The 16,253-nt window shown below is 43.2% G+C and overlaps 1 protein-coding gene across 1 annotated transcript in view; it reads right to left on the minus strand.

Moving 5' to 3' along the window:
* Positions 1 to 15,883, minus strand: part of LOC139389703 (leucine-rich repeat transmembrane neuronal protein 4-like) — a 29,438-nt gene extending 13,555 nt beyond the window's left edge. Inside the window, exons 1-2 of the mRNA XM_071136601.1 lie at positions 15,850 to 15,883; positions 12,668 to 14,261 (exon numbers count right to left, since the gene is read on the minus strand). Coding sequence (XP_070992702.1) covers positions 12,712 to 14,261; positions 15,850 to 15,883 — 1,584 coding nt within the window. The 3' untranslated portion in view covers positions 12,668 to 12,711. The remainder of the gene's footprint in view (positions 1 to 12,667; positions 14,262 to 15,849) is intronic.
* Positions 15,884 to 16,253: the final 370 nt, after the last annotated feature.

Raw genomic sequence — 16,253 nt, forward strand, 5'->3', positions numbered from 1 at the left:
CAGGGCCGCCAGTCAGCATGGAGCAGCCAGTCAGCATGGAGCAGCCAGTCAGCATGGAGCAGCCAGAGCAGCCAGTCAGCATGGAGCAGCCAGAGCTGCCAGTCAGCATGGAGCAGCCAGTCAGCATGGAGCAGCCAGAGCTGCCAGTCAGCATGGAGCAGCCAGTCAGCATGGAACAGCCAGAGCTACCAGTCATCATGGAGCAGCCAGTCAGCATGGAGCATCCAGAGCTGCCAGTCGACCAGACTCTTCCAGATCTGCCAGTCGTCCAGACTCTTCCAGATCTGCCAGTCGTCCAGACTCTTCCAGATCTGCCAGTCGTCCAGACTCTTCCAGATCTGCCAGTCGTCCAGACTCTTCCAGATCTGCCAGTCGACCAGACTCTTCCAGATCTGCCAGTCGACCAGACTCTTCCAGATCTGCCAGTCGACCAGACTCTTCCAGATCTGCCAGTCGACCAGACTCTTCCAGATCTGCCAGTCGTCCAGACTCTTCCAGATCTGCCAGTCGTCCAGACTCTCTCAGATCTGCCAGTCGTCCAGATTCTCCCAGATCTGCCAGTCGACCAGATTCTCCCAGATCTGCCAGTCGACCAGATTCTCCCAGATCCGCCAGTCGACCAGATTCTCCCAGATCCGCCAGTCGACCAGATTCGCCCAGATCCGCCAGTCGACCAGATTCGCCCAGATCCGCCAGTCGACCAGATTCTCCCAGATCCGCCAGTCGACCAGATTCTCCCAGATCCGCCAGTCGACCAGATTCTTCCAGATCTGCTAGTCGACCAGGATCTGCTGAAACCGCCAGCCAGCCAGGTTCTGGTAGTTTCTACTACCTGCCTGGGCTTCCTCTCAGTGCTGAGCTTCTTCTCAGTGCTGAGCTTCCTCTCAGTGCTGAGCTACCCATCTGTCCCGAGTTACCTCTGTCCCGAGCTGTCCCTCTGTCCCATGTTATCATTGTGGTGGGTAACCTATTTAGGGACGTTTAGGAGGGGGATTAAAACTGTCATGGAGTGGGGTCCACGTCCAGCGCCAGAGCCGCCACCGCGGACAGATGCCCACCCAGACCCTCCCCTATAGGTTCAGGTTTTGCGGCCGGAGTCCGCACCTTGGGGGGGGGGTACTGTCACGCCCTGACCATAGTTTACTTTGTATTTTCTATGTTTTGATTGGTCAGGGTGTGATCTGAGTGGGTATTCTATGTTTCATGTCTTGTTTGTCTATTTCTATGTTCAGCCTGATATGGTTCTCAGTCAGAGGCAGGTGTTCGTCATTGTCTCTGATTGGGAACCATATTTAGGTAGCCTGGGTTTCACTGTGTGTTGGTGGGTGATTGTTCCTGTCTATGTGTTTTTCACCAGATAGGCTGTTTAGGTTTTCGTTACGTCCGTTACGTTTTGTTTTGTAGTATTGTATTGGAGATTCGTGTTTCGTATTATTAATAAACATGGATCGTAAACCACACGCTGCATTTTGGTCCGACTCTCCTTCGTATGAAGAAGAAAATCGTTACAGTGTATTGAAATGCGAAGCGACTCTATGTCTTTTATGTGTTCATGGGGGGGTATGTATCCGGTAGGGTGGTTGTGTTGTTTTTGTGTTGTGTTGTTTCTGTTTATTTGAGTTTTCATTTTGCTTTGTTGTTTAAATTTATATTTAAAAAATGTATATATATTAAAAGAACAACAAAGAAACTGTAAGCAACATAACTGTAAAGAACGAAGAGTACAATATTTTATTTCAACAGAGAGTTGGGAGAAAAGTTTGTGTGTTGAAGAAATCCCTCTTTCATCTTGTTGTGATGCCATTGTCAGCTCCTCCACACTACCAGGCCTTTCACTACGCTTCAGTTTCCATGGTGATAACAGTACAGGACTATAAATCTTACTCTGAGGCTGTAGAAAATTGTATGTGTGACAGGGGATGAGGGTTAGATGGGCTTCTAACATTCTCTTAAATTATCCTCAGGTTCTGGACACAGAAGAACTGAGTTTTACCTCAAAGATTGAGAAAGGATAATAGTTATTTAGGAGAAAACTGCCATAAATTGCTATGTAAAACATGCTACTGGTTCACATTGTAGGGTTTCATTCATTCTGTCATCATCTCTTTCTCTGTTACTTCATATAGAATATATTTTGCAGCAGAGACCACGTGTGAAAATGAACCACTCAGTCAGATCAGATTTGGTTGATCCCGAGGCAACTTATTTGTGCTTGTTTCTTGGAGCAAGAGCAGGAGGCCAAACAACTGTGTAAGTGCTATGAGACAGGCCCTGGACTTGAGCACACTCTTTCAATATTGATGTGGCTGAAAATGTGAGCAGACAGGAGATGAGGCAGCCAGCTGTTGGCCTGATAAAATGTTACCATAGAAGAATGGTCTGACACTGATATAAGGAGGCTCCCACTGACAACAGGCTACATCAGTAATGACGGCTGTTGAAATGAGTTACCAGCCAGGATACCGTGGAAGCTCACTTTAAGCAGTATAAGGACAACAGCCAGATAACTTGCTACAAACCAGTAATAACACTGTTCTCAGAAACAGAACAAGGTTTTGACGTTTTTGTCTGTTTGAAGAACTGTGGTTTCAGTGTTGCTTCAAACATCTGACAAATCAGTATTCTATCACGAATACTATGCTAATTGAAGGCACAGCCAGCAGGTTGTCAAAAGGTAGATAGATCATCACACAGCTCAGTGTTGGTGCACTGCTGATCTCTCATATAACTGAATCTATCCCCACAGGCCTGCCATTATACAAATCTGATGTGAAGATGTGGGCCTTTCCCCTTAGCCTGGTCTCATAGACATAACATAGTAAAAATAAAAGCCACCAGTAAATCAGATGACAAAGGGAGGAGAGTAATAGAGAAGAGAAGGGAACAGATAGGGCTTTATAGCTAGAACCTGGCAATCATCTTCAAAGAGATCCCTTTGAACATGCTGATTCAGGACCTGTGTATTATGGTGTGTCAGTACTTGTGAGGCTCAGGCTGCTGACTGGCGTTTGGATGAAACACGGCTCTACAGCTGTTCTTTCAGCCATGCAGGATTGGGGGCACTAAATGTAATTGATTACAAGGTTGAATGGATCCATTTTTGCCACAGTTTGATTATCCAACAGGGCTTTCAGAAATAAATAACACAAGCAGATTAGGGATTGACCATTAATCTCCTCTCCTCAAATCAACATTTTCTCTATCACACCCACACACACAGAAGCCCCCATCATTATCCTAGCCTATATAGACAAAGAAATATCACAACATTATACTGACATTTCAAAAAGGTTAGGAATACCTATCCCTGATTGGCATAGTTACTGGTTGTTGGTGTTGTGTACATACTCTAGCGAGGCAGAAAGGATTTGAATGGGTCTATTGAAGAGAACACTACAATTGAACATGTGATAAGGACTGAAGATCCATTTCATCATAGCTAAGCAACCCCCCCCCCACCCAGACACACACACACACACACACACATTAGTATTCTGATGCAGCCATCCCCAAGCAGTAGCCGGTGCAAGACACTTAATTTATCATTTATTGCTGCATGACAAATGAAGTAATTGAACTTCTTGCCCACGGAACATCTCTGCCATCCTGGTGAACTTTTTCCTCATTGTGGCTGAGACAGTGATTAGACGACCTCTGTGAAAAATCAGACCCCCGTTGAGGACAAATTTACAATGTCATCAAAATAGCCATGCCAATGCATTACAAGTAAATTCAAGCGAATGAAATTGAGCCAAAACAACTAAAAGATTCCTAAACAACACATTGCTGGTTTGTATTCCTTGCAGTCTTGTTTGAGAGCAACAGTGACATGGGGGTCCAAGTATCAAATATCAGTGCAAGTGCACATTTTGAAGTGCGAGTACAAAAACGAGAAAAAACTAATTTAGCATCAGGACACCTTTCTTAGCCTTTTATGTCAGGCTCTCTGAAACACAATCGAATATCAAAAAGCACAATGTTTGTTCAGCTTTCAGCCAATTTGAACACCCTGCTTGTCTCACACATAGTATTTATGAGCCACGGTGTAAGCCATGAACTTAACATCTCCCCAGAGCCAGCTACCAGCCCCCGTTTGTAGATCTGCACTCTGGGTCCTGTCTGCTGATTCACAAGGAGAGCGAGAGCAAGAGAGAGAGGAAGGTTAAAGAGAGAGAGAGAGAGAGAGAGAGAGAGAGAGAGAGAGAGAGAGAGAGAGAGAGAGAGAGAGAGAGAGAGAGGGAGCTATAACTCAGTCTCTCCTGAGAAAGTTACAGTCGTACCCAGGCAGGTGGTCAATTTTAAGGCTAGTCTCAACTCAGTCAGCTGGTTTCATTAGGTGCCAGTGTCTAGGCCAGCCATTAAATCTTGACACTACCTCCAATATTTAGCTCCCAATCTTTCCTTCATACTATGTACTGTAGGCTTCAGATGTAGTAGCTCAGAATTCTGTATTGGGTATATAATGGGTGCTAGCTGATGTGTATTCAGTAATGCATACTCATAATTATGTAATAACAGAACAGGCCTACAACATTCTGTGAAAACTTGCGCTTTATCAACTTAAGTTTAGATGGTTTAATTCAACTGCAGACAACCTCACCTCTCCCACTTCAGTTTGTTTTGATCAAAATAACTGAGAATGAGGTTGCCATGAGCACCTGTCTGAGTGTGATGAAATCAATTGAACCTACGAGGGCAGCATACCCAAAAAGTCAAAAGTCCATCCATGAATCAGCCTCATGGTATCTGACAGCATTTTGAGTGACATCTTGTGTCTCGCTTCTCCCAAAGCAATTCTGTGTAAGCTTCAAGGCTACATCCTGTCTCATGAGCCATTACCCAACCTCTCGCCGTGGGCACTACTAATTTGGCATGTCCAGACAACCTTGACATCAATCACTGGAGAACGACCAATTAGCCTTTTAGCCTTGGCTCTCACAGGGCCCCATTACGTCTCTGTGGTGGCACACTCTGCCAATCTGCAACAATGCATTTCAATCAAATAGTTTCTACGAATATCAAAACAAATTATGTTCAAGAATTGACCTTCAACTGTGAATGAAACCAGACTCAATGTCAAGATGACTCAATAAAGACTTTGGTATAGGCAGAGCCTTGATTCCATGGACAACCATATATATATATATATATATATGGTTGTCAAAAAATAAAATGTGTCAAATTCAGTTCAATCTCTAAGCAATTTCATTTAGTTATGAAAGAGCCTTTGTTTGTTCTATTTCACACACGCGCTAATGCACGCATGCACGCACACATACACAAACCAGCTTGTCTCTCACTCATCTCATTCTTGATCATTAGTACACAGATGGTCGCACTGTATTTCACGATGTCTGTTTATTTGGGTGCAAATGTATTTATTTTAACAACTTAACTTCTTCCTTAACTCCCATGTTAACTCTCACTGGATAGTCTACCAGTCTCTTGCTAAGCATGCCCTCCATACTTCCTGGATGCTGGTCTTCAATCCCCCAGAAAGAGATAGGGATGGACTGAGATCCAGAAGAATTGCCAGAAACAGGGCAGTTCAATAATGTCCAACATGCATACGGAGAGAGATCGATACAAAATCCTGATCTCCAATTGATTAAATGCATCTGTTCTCTGCTCCAAGGATAATCTCACCCGCTGATTTATTTGTGCGGAGAATGTTTTACAGAAGATGCAATATTGATCTCTCTCCCTTTCCTCCCTATCCACCTCCATCCATTCTCACAGTGGCTGGAGGGCAGGTAGTCCAGTTCTGATCTTTTATTCACTAATATGTCTTCTGACCAATCAGCTCAGAATTGGTCAGCCCTTGTGTCATTACAAAATGTAATGTCACAACAAAACTAAATGGAGCACATGACTACGACATGGATGGAGTGCAGAAGAGCAATAAAGTCACATGAGGTCCCTGAGCTCCACAAAAAGCTGAAGATGTCAGCACCACTGATGAGTGACAACAGGTTTACTGGTACCCATAATTAAAGTTCTGGATCTGATTCTGATTTTTCCTTACAAAAAGAGTTGGAAATATAAAATTTTCCATTGCCAAAAATGATGTATATTGATGTACTATAGGCTGTAAGAAGCTGTGACTGTGAGGTTAAATGAGGTAAAAATGCTAGACAACAACGCGCACCTGTAAACGGCAGGTAGCCTAGTGGTTAGAGCGGTTGCAAAAGGTTGCTGGATTGAATTCTCAAGCTGACAAGGTACAAATCTGTCATTCTGCCCCTGAACAAGGCAGTTAACCCCACTGTTCCCAGGTAGGCTGTCATTGTAAATTAGAATTTGTTCTTTAACTGACTTGCCTGGTTAAATTAACAATGGGTCCATCATTATCAGTCAAATAGATTTCCTTTCAAGAAAAGTGATCAGTATCTAGGACTGGGTCATGACATCTCCATTCAGATTAAAATATTCATCTGAATAATGGTATAATGGTATCATGCACTAGTAATTGAGTACTGTTGAGGAATATTCGGAGGATGCTGTCTACCTGTGTCTGATTCAGCCATACTCTAACCACATTTCTTTAAATCGAATCAACGTACAGAAACACTTTCCTTGATTTCAAAGTGATACTTAAGATAGAAAAAGACCAGCGAAGCCAAAGAGGACAGAGAAATTCTGGGTTTTTCTCTATCATGAAATCTCCCTCCGTACTGAATTACTCCCCAATCCTTGAGATAGCATCTTGAAAACATTAACTGCCAGCGTTTACATTACAAAGCCAGAGGGAAGGCAAAAGTAGAATGTGGAGACAATAAAGTAGGGCTATTGGGACTTGAAATGTTTCCACCTGGAAATGGAATGTGCCCAACATGTCATTAAAATCTTAATTGTCTCATATTAATAGGACATATCTCCTGTGTTTATACTCACTCTGCATAGTGATGTTTGGCATATAAGATATCCTATTACATTTCCAGCCGCTCTGGCTGCCCCTTGAGGAGAGAGGACAAGGGATAACAGAGATGAGGAAAAACCTCTGCTCTTTTCATCTGCAGGGCTATTAGTTATTCTAGCCAGCAGAGCCCCTAACTAAGTCCTCCATTTAGTGTTCCCATACCACATTCTCATATGAAAGCTAGATAGTGAGGACGTCCTCCAGACTAGAAGCTATTCTGCACCTGTGCACTTAATAATGGATGACATTACTTTTAACATTCCAGAGGTGGCACCAGAGGTCCCAGAGTGGTGGGGCAAATAGAATTCTCTGGTAATCTAACCAGGTAAAACTCTAGACTAGGGCTGTGGCAGTCATGACATTTTGTCAGCCGGTTATTGTCATTCAAAAGACTGCCGATCTCAAGGTATATGACCGCTAATGAACATAAACAAGTTTAGCATCTCCACACCTCCATGCATAGGCCTAGAAGCTGCATAGCCTACAAGCCGCTGATGCGTGCCTTTGGAACATCTACATTTAGAAAAGTCTAAGAAATCAGTTTACTATACACCATCACAATAAATCTATCATTTATTTTAGTCAGGTCTAAAGAAACTTTATGATATGAAGAAGAAAATTATTCAGAAGAGAAGATGAATTGGCCTACTGCATGTTATCTGGCTATGCTCCAAGCCATAGGTTGTAGGCTTGTTAATTTATCAGACAAGATACGCTTATAAGGTGGTGCCAGTATTTTATATTATATGATTTTATAGTAAAAATAATATAATTGAACTTAGCTAAATAAAAATAAAAAATAATAATAATTTCCATTCCGGAGTGAGTGTGCATATGAAGTGGCTATGTTGAGCGTAAAGCGATAATTTGAAACAGGTTCTATATATGCTGGATTTAGAGTTATTTGGCAACTTTAGTTGTGAATGATACAAACCTTAGAATGTCTTAGAAATCAAACCATATATGGGCTGCATGGTGCGACTATAGGCTATTGATGATTTGAGAGCTCTGATCATTGCCTCAGACTGCACAGCTGTTCTCTCATTAAGTGATCATATTTTCACAATTGAATCTGTCTTTACTAATATGTAAAATGAGTTTAAATTTAGAATGGCCCGTTATCAAACAGGGACAGGGTAAGAAAGACATGTCATCCGTATGCACTCGAATAGCGAATGGAGGTTACAAGCTTTCCCGCCGGTCTGTAGCCCTGTAGGCTACTTTGTTTTTAAAGTGGAGCTGTGCTTAATACGAGCAGCTGAAAAATAAATATAAGAACACTTAGTTCAGTCCATGCATCAACCACTGTTTGAGGAGGATGCTCTCACTGCGCATCAGATGATATTCAACCCAAACTCTGCATGGCATGGGCTCTCCAACCCTGTTCTTGCAACTAACCAGTGCTTAATTTGGGAAACCAAGTGAAATCTGTTCCAGGAACATCGATAGCAACATGTTTTTCGCAATGAAACATATAACTGTAGAGAGCCCGTCTGAGCGCTCGAGTAAGGAATGAAGGAGACAGAGGAGATGGATGGTGAAATATTCTGTGTAGCTAATTAATTATGAAAATATAAAAATTCCCTATTACTAGGCTATCAAAATCAAATACACATTTTCTATAATTGTAGGCTAACTGTGAGCCGGCCAGCACAATCCATGAACCAACAGCATCATCTAGGGCTATATGTTCTCTCCCAGACTCGTGGAAATACACTGCTCAAAAAAATAAAGGGAACACTTAAACAACACAATGTAACTCCAAGTCAATCACACTTCTGTGAAATCAAACTTAGGAAGCAACACTGATTGACAATAAATTACACATGCTGTTGTGCAAATGGAATAGACAACAGGTGGAAATTATAGGCAATTAGCAAGACACGCCCAATAAAGGAGTGGTTCTGCAGGTGGTGACCACAGACCACTTCTCAGTTCCTATGCTTCCTGGCTGATGTTTTGGTCACTTTTGAATGCTGGCGGTGCTTTCACTCTAGTGGTAGCATGAGACGGAGTCTACAACCCACACAAGTGGCTCAGGTAGTGCAGCTCATCCAGGATGGCACATCAATGCGAGCTGTGGCAAGAAGGTTTGCTGTGTCTGTCAGCGTAGTGTCCAGAGCATGGAGGCGCTACCAGGAGACAGGCCAGTACATCAGGAGACGTGAAGGAGGCCGTAGGAGGGCAACAACCCAGCAGCAGGACCGCTACCTCCGCCTTTGTGCAAGGAGGAGCAGGAGGAGCACTGCCAGAGCCCTGCAAAATGACCTTCAGCAGGCCACAAATGTGCATGTGTCTGCTCAAACGGTCAGAAACAGACTCCATGAGGGTGGTATGAGGGCCCGACGTCCACAGGTGGGGGTTGTGCTTACAGCCCAACACTGTGCAGGACGTTTGGCATTTGCCAGAGAACACCAAGATTGGCAAATTCGCCACTGGCGCCCTGTGCTCTTCACAGATGAAAGCAGGTTCACACTGAGCACATGTGACAGACGTGACAGAGTCTGGAGACGCCGTGGAGTACGTTCTGCTGCCTGCAACATCCTCCAGCATGACCGGTTTGGCGGTGGGTCAGTCATGGTGTGGGTTGGCATTTCTTTGGGGGGCCGCACAGCCCTCCATGTGCTCGCCATAGGTAGCCTGACTGCCATTAGGTACCGAGATGAGATCCTCAGACCCCTTATGAGACCATATGCTGGTGCGGTTGGCCCTGGGTTCCTCCTAATGCAAGACAATGCTAGACCTCATGTGGCTGGAGTGTGTCAGCAGTTCCTGCAAGAGGAAGGCATTGATGCTATGGACTGGCCCGCCCGTTCCCCAGACCTGAATCCAATTGAGCACATCTGGGACATCATGTCTCGCTCCATCCACCAACGCCACGTTGCACCACAGACTGTCCAGGAGTTGGCAGATGCTTTAGTCCAGGTCTGGGAGGAGATCCCTCAGGAGACCATCCGCCACCTCATCAGGAGCATGCCCAGGCGTTGTAGGGAGGTCATACAGGCACGTGGAGGCCACACACACTACTGAGCCTCATTTTGACTTGTTTTAAGGACATTACATCAAAGTTGGATCAGACTGTAGTGTGGTTTTCCACTTTAATTTTGAGTGTGACTCCAAATCCAGACCAAATTCAAAATTCCTGGAAATACTCCTGGCCCTGGGGAGGATGAAAACCCTGTCAAACTGCAGTAACCTAGTAATTATACTAACAGGTGGGTTTTCTATACACAGACACAGAGACAACAACTACGATTGGGCAAAAGAACTCACAGGGTTGAGCTTGCTTTATGCAGGTTTGCATCATTTAGGCCAGAGATTAGCAACTTTGATGGGGGTGGGGTCCACAAAAAAATTTGAGCTCATCACGAGGGGCCACATTTACCAGTAGAAATACTTATTTCCTTTATATTTTATTTTTTTATAAAGGAAATCATACTTTCTCATCTTCTGGTAGCTAGAGTTCAATTAGTTTGATATTTACGGAAGTGACCCAGTCGTTCGTTCTTTATGTTCCATTGCAATGCTCACCGGCAACGTTCTTATCCTTCGCTAGCTAACCATCTAGCTACGGCTAACCCAGTAACAGTCACATTTTTAATGCTTTCGCATCAATATTTTTTATTAAACTAAATCAAAAGTGGTGGGGCACTGCTAGCCTTTTAATTACCAGACTGATTACTGCTGTAGTGAAACAGAATCAGAGGGAGTCAGAGGGAAAGGTGCAGACTCAAGTGGCAATCCCTGGGCAACGCATGCCCTGTTGATAACAATCTACCAGTCTGTTAAAAGCCAACAAGCAGCAGGACAGGAAAAGACTGATACATGGCATCAGAGAAATAAAGGGCAAAGGTAAAAGTGCCTAATTAAGAATGGGCAAATGATTTAGTCTTCTGTCCGACTTCCTCTCTCAATCCCTTAGCGTCTACACTCTTAGAAAAAGGGGTTCTTCAGCTGTCCCCACAGGAGAACTATTTTTGGTTCCAGGTAGAATCATTTTGGGTTCCATGTAGAACCCTCTGTGGAAAGGGTTCTACGTGGAACCCAAAATGGATCTAGTTGGAACCAAAAGGGTTCTACCTGGAACCAAAAAGGTTTCTTCAAAAGGGGGTCAGCCGAAGAACCCTTTTAGGTTCTAGATACTGTATATCACCTTTTTTTCTAAGAGTGTAGCTGTGGTCCCGACAAATGGTTATGTAAAAAGAAAAGCAACTTTGCAGCATGCATTTCCATTTTCAGTAGTCCAAATATGTATGCCATGGCTTTAGTTTTGATAAGTATTATTGCACGGTATACTGTAATACTGTCGCTGTAAAGGCACATGAGCAAAATAGACTGGGTTAATCTGATTAGATGCCTTGTAATTCAGGGGGCCAGAAGGACATAATATCACATAGTTTACATTATTGCTATGCTCAATTTGTAAGGCTTCACAGTAAGTGATTTGCTGGGGCTCCCTATGTCAGAAAAAAAAAATCTGGTGGTGCAATTTAATAAATCAATGAACTGATGACAATAAATCTGATGACTCTTTTATCAAATGAGGCTTTGAGAGACATCATAGGAAATACAGATGTTTGGCTACAATAGTGGTAATGTGTTGAAGGGTAGAAGTAGTATTGGGAATACATTTGAAGTCCATGAACCTTCTTTCCACTTTACATCTCCTCACTAACCTTCCCTCCCCTCCCCCTCTACCTCTACAGTATACATTCCTCTATGACTCAGTTCTAAATCACTCAGTGTAGCTCACTACACATTGGATACAACGCACACTGACGGCCTCTTGCTTAGTCTCAGATCTCCAATGAAGACTTCCAATTTACTGTAATAAAATCAAGGTCCATCTTACTGTAAGAAAACAGCCTGACTGCCATCTTACAACATCAAGGGCCTCTGTGATGGCTTACGGCCTGGCTTTGCTCCTCTTTGTCTAGAACCAGAAACATCTAGTGACAGAGGCATAGCGAGAGACCAAGGGAGAGAGACAGGGCCAGGTTTGAGATGGCAATGTAGATAGAACATATCTTAAAAGAAACAGACTGTTTTGCACTGAGGATCTTATGTACTTGATAATGCAATACCTTAAACTGAGTTTTATTTTCATGTAATGCCCCAGCCATTACACCCGAGAGGTGTTAAAGATATAGCCTCTGTCTATTTATCATTACATTTTAAGTCCATTAATCGATTTATCACTATCAAGAAAGTAAGAGAGAGAGTCCAAATAAGACAATAGTGACATTCAGTTCACACTATCACATACAAATTAGAAAAGCACAGTGGGAGAATACCAACATTCTTTGAATGCAATGTATAAAAACAAACAATGGAGTCACCAATCAAGTGAATCAAGTATTTACCACAAACAAAGCCGTTGGCAAGGTAGCAAATACACACATGATAGGAAAATAATCACTGCATAGTGACTTGATCTGGCAGGTCTCACTTTTTTGATGAAGTCATTCTATTTTGCCTATAGTGCACTGTAAGACAAGAATTCAAATGGCAGTGCAAGAAAACTTGAACTTGAGCTTCACTCTCTAACTCTCAATCAATTCATGATGCTTATTTTTTTAACAGAGAGGTAAACTGTACTTTAAATGACCTGGGTTTATCTGAACCACCCTGGCATGCAGACTCAAATCACCGTGCACTGACTCATATTTCCTATCCAACAAACAGACACAGAAAGAGGATTAAAAAAATCAAACATTTTTTTATCCCCAAAATCACTGAGAAATTTACCTCTCGTGCCTCGCAGTGGAAATGGATTTTAGGAGGGTGACGCATCATACCTCACATTCTCTGGATCCTGAGATTGTGTATGTGTAGGGTCCAGTCCCATTAACGAGCACCTCCATAGTTTCAGAGTTTGCAGGTTTGTAGTCCACATAATACTCTTGCAGAGGCAAGCTGAGGGTGCGTTCTGTTTCCTGCACCTTTTTCTGCTGCATTTTGACCATGGAGCGCTCCTGGAGTTGCTTAATGCTGCTGGGATAGCGCTTCCAGGACACATAAATAACCAGGAGAATTATAGTCACCGACAGGAAAAGTGCCACACAGCCAGCAATAATCTTATGGAAGGATACAAACTCAAAATCCTGCTCTGGGGTGGTAGGGGAAGCCCCAGAAGGGGAGGGGATGGCCGTACCACTGCGGGTCAACTCCTCATCAACCCTGGACAAAGTGGGAAGGGGCAGGAGCTCAGACTGCGATGGGGTGTTGAGGGAGGCTGTGGTTGAGACAAAAGGGGTGGTGGGAGTGACCTTACAGATACTAAATGTTTCTACTGCATCAATCACTTTTTCTCCCTGGGCCTCCTTAGGCCCAGCACAAATCATAGTGGTCTCCTTGTTCCCCTTGAAGTTTCTCAGCCAGGCCACTAAGGGGCAGATGCTGGGGCTACAGTACCACACATTACCAGCTAGGCTGATGGTGGTCAGGGAGATCCAGGCATCCACTGTCTCCTGGGACATGTTGCTAAGCTTGTTGGAGTCCAAGTTCAGGGTCTGTAGGTTGGGGAGACATTGATACGTACTGGAATCCACTATTTGCAGTTCGTTTCCAGAAAGGTCCAGCTTTTGCAAGGACGTCCATGTCCAGGTTAGACCCTGACTTATTGACTTAATTCGGTTCCATTGCAAATAGAGTGCCCGCAGGTTGGTGAGGCGGGGAAAGTGTGAGAAGTTGATCTTGGAGAACTGGTTGTGTTCCAAATGAAGTTCGATCAGCTTAAGAAGCCCAGCAAAGGCATTTCGAGTGAGGCTTCGCAATCGATTATAGCCAAGATCGAGAAACTCCAAATTCCGCAAATCCTGAAAAACCCGCATTGGGACAGTTTTCAGAGAATTGGACCGCAAGTGGAGACTAAGCAACTTCCGCAAGCCCAGAAATTGACTGGGCTGGAGGGCTTGCAGCTTGTTGTAAGAGAGGTCAAGATTGCGTAAGTTAGGGACAGTATGGAAAGTGTTGTTTTGTAGCTGTGTGATCTTGTTAGAGCTGAGGATCAACTCTTTCAGCCTCCGTACCCCATGAAAGGCTTGGCTGTCCACTGAGTTAATGTAGTTGTGGTCGAGATAAAGCCAAACAAGCTGACTGAGGCCTGAGAACTGACTAGCGCTGAGATTCACTAAGCTGTTGTAGCGCAAAGAGAGGCCCTGGCATCCCACAGACACATTGTTTGGCACATCCCGAAAGGCATTGGATTCACAGTATACTATTTTCCCATCACATCTACAGCTTTGAGGACAGGGGCGCTCACGAACACTGATTGGAGACGCTAGCAGCCAGCCCTGCATCAACAATGGGATCATGAGCCATCTATCTCGCATCAGGGATCCTGCAGAAATGGGGGTGGGGGGTGGGTGGGGGGTGGAGATAGGGACACTCAAAAAGTGCATACATTTATGTCAGTAAGCATAATGTAATTCAAAATGAGAGCATGCTGAGAATAAACATTTTGACACTGTGAATGAAGTGGGAGGGGAAATATTATCTACAATACATGTTCAGCAATATTTGCTTAAACCAGCCTTCTCAACTTTTTTAGGGGACCAGCAAGCTGTGGTCCTTCCTGCTTGGAGAATCACTTACATTCAAACTAGCACATAAGATAAATCAGTGTCATCCCAGATGTTTTGACACAAACTGAGGTGCCTGTCCACGGTCAGAGGTTGAGAAACACTGATCTGAATTAAAGTACCATACCTATGGGTTGTTTAGGGAAATAGTGGAGAGTGATTGTGGTATTGTATGGTAAAAACATCTAACCTAAATGCAAGAGCTGCATGCTGCAAGTGATCAGCTGCGAGTGTGCTTTTTTACATTAATTAGAAATTACATCCATCAACATTGAATTCCTGTGGGTGATATTGAGAGTAATGTGAGGTAAAATGAAAGGTGAGTAGTTCAAGAGGGATAGCAACTATAAAGGAATCATGCTCTATAATTATTTTCAATAATCTATTATGATTAAGACAATGGCCAAGCAGGAATATCTGTAAATTCAAAGATAATTGATGGGGATCTGTAATTTCAGAGAATCTATTAGCCAAGCCTCAAGCCACACATTTATTGGGACATAAAACCTGTTGTAAAAGTGGTGACCTTCAGTTTCACATACCGTAATACTTTCATTTAAGTAATTGGACGTTTTATGTAATACTATATCATGGGACAATAGGACAGCTCAGTTGTGTATAAATGCAAATAACAAACTGAGACAGAAGAAGACCAAAGAAGAGGCTAGGCAACGTTTCTGGTTAGTAATTAAACAGAATCAAAGCAATTCAAATCAGCCCCTGATTCCTTTGACTTCTTTATTAATTTCGGTCTCTATGTAATGCATTGCATTTTGCTAATGAGAACAGTGTCAAAACGGCATCCCATGAAGGCAGATTGAACACTGATGAGACCAAAAACATAGGAAACCTGTTGATCAAAGTGAAGACTATTTATTTATATCAAAGCTGTATTATGACTACTTACCATAGCTTGCCCTCCTAAGAAAATGAAATTGCGGTTACAAACTCGAGAAAACCCTTAAAGTTATCAAAGCTATAACTTAATAGCAAGACGTTTCAGATGCAGAAATCCTGTCTGCCTGGTAGGCTAATTTCATAAAGGCCACTATCCTAGCCTACAACGGCGGCACATTCGCATTAGCATACGGCAGATTGATAATAGTGTTCCCTTCATGAGGGTCTGCATGGCATATTATGCCTCTAGGAATTTTCCTGTATTTTGTTTTGGAATTATAGGACTTTCAATTATATTCCAATAACATAGGAAATACATAACACATGGGTTGTCACAATAGCCTAATGTAATCAATGTCGTGATTTGTTTGTCTTTGAGCAGTTGCCTTGCCTTCCATGAGAGCAATGTAGTTGGGCAAATGGAACACATTTGTATGATGTTCAACATACCCATCATGTTTTCGTGGTGTCGGCTCCTTTTCATAGGTTAGAGCCCTCTGATGCTTGATTCCAAAGCCCGCATGTCGCGCGCAGTCCTCACTTGGTTGGACAAATAGCCTAACCAACACAGCTGAACTAGCCCACTCAACGAAGCCAATGCAGCTACTTTGCTCTTTGGCCAAACAGACTGCACTGCAGAGCTACTGCTTTGCTTCAAAGTCTTGTAAGTATGGAGTAGCCGTATATCTCCTTATTTCAGTTGCATACCACGACTCAAAGTATATAAGCAAAGAAAAAGCACTGTAGTCTATTCAACAGATGACGACGGAAAAACCCATTGACCGCATATAGTCTAACATGAAAAAATACACTTTAAAAATAAGTTTATATATTTTATCTGCGGTTTGAATCTA

This window comes from Oncorhynchus clarkii, chromosome 30 (assembly GCF_045791955.1).
Source record: "Oncorhynchus clarkii lewisi isolate Uvic-CL-2024 chromosome 30, UVic_Ocla_1.0, whole genome shotgun sequence".
Classification (NCBI taxonomy): Eukaryota; Metazoa; Chordata; class Actinopteri; order Salmoniformes; family Salmonidae; genus Oncorhynchus; species Oncorhynchus clarkii.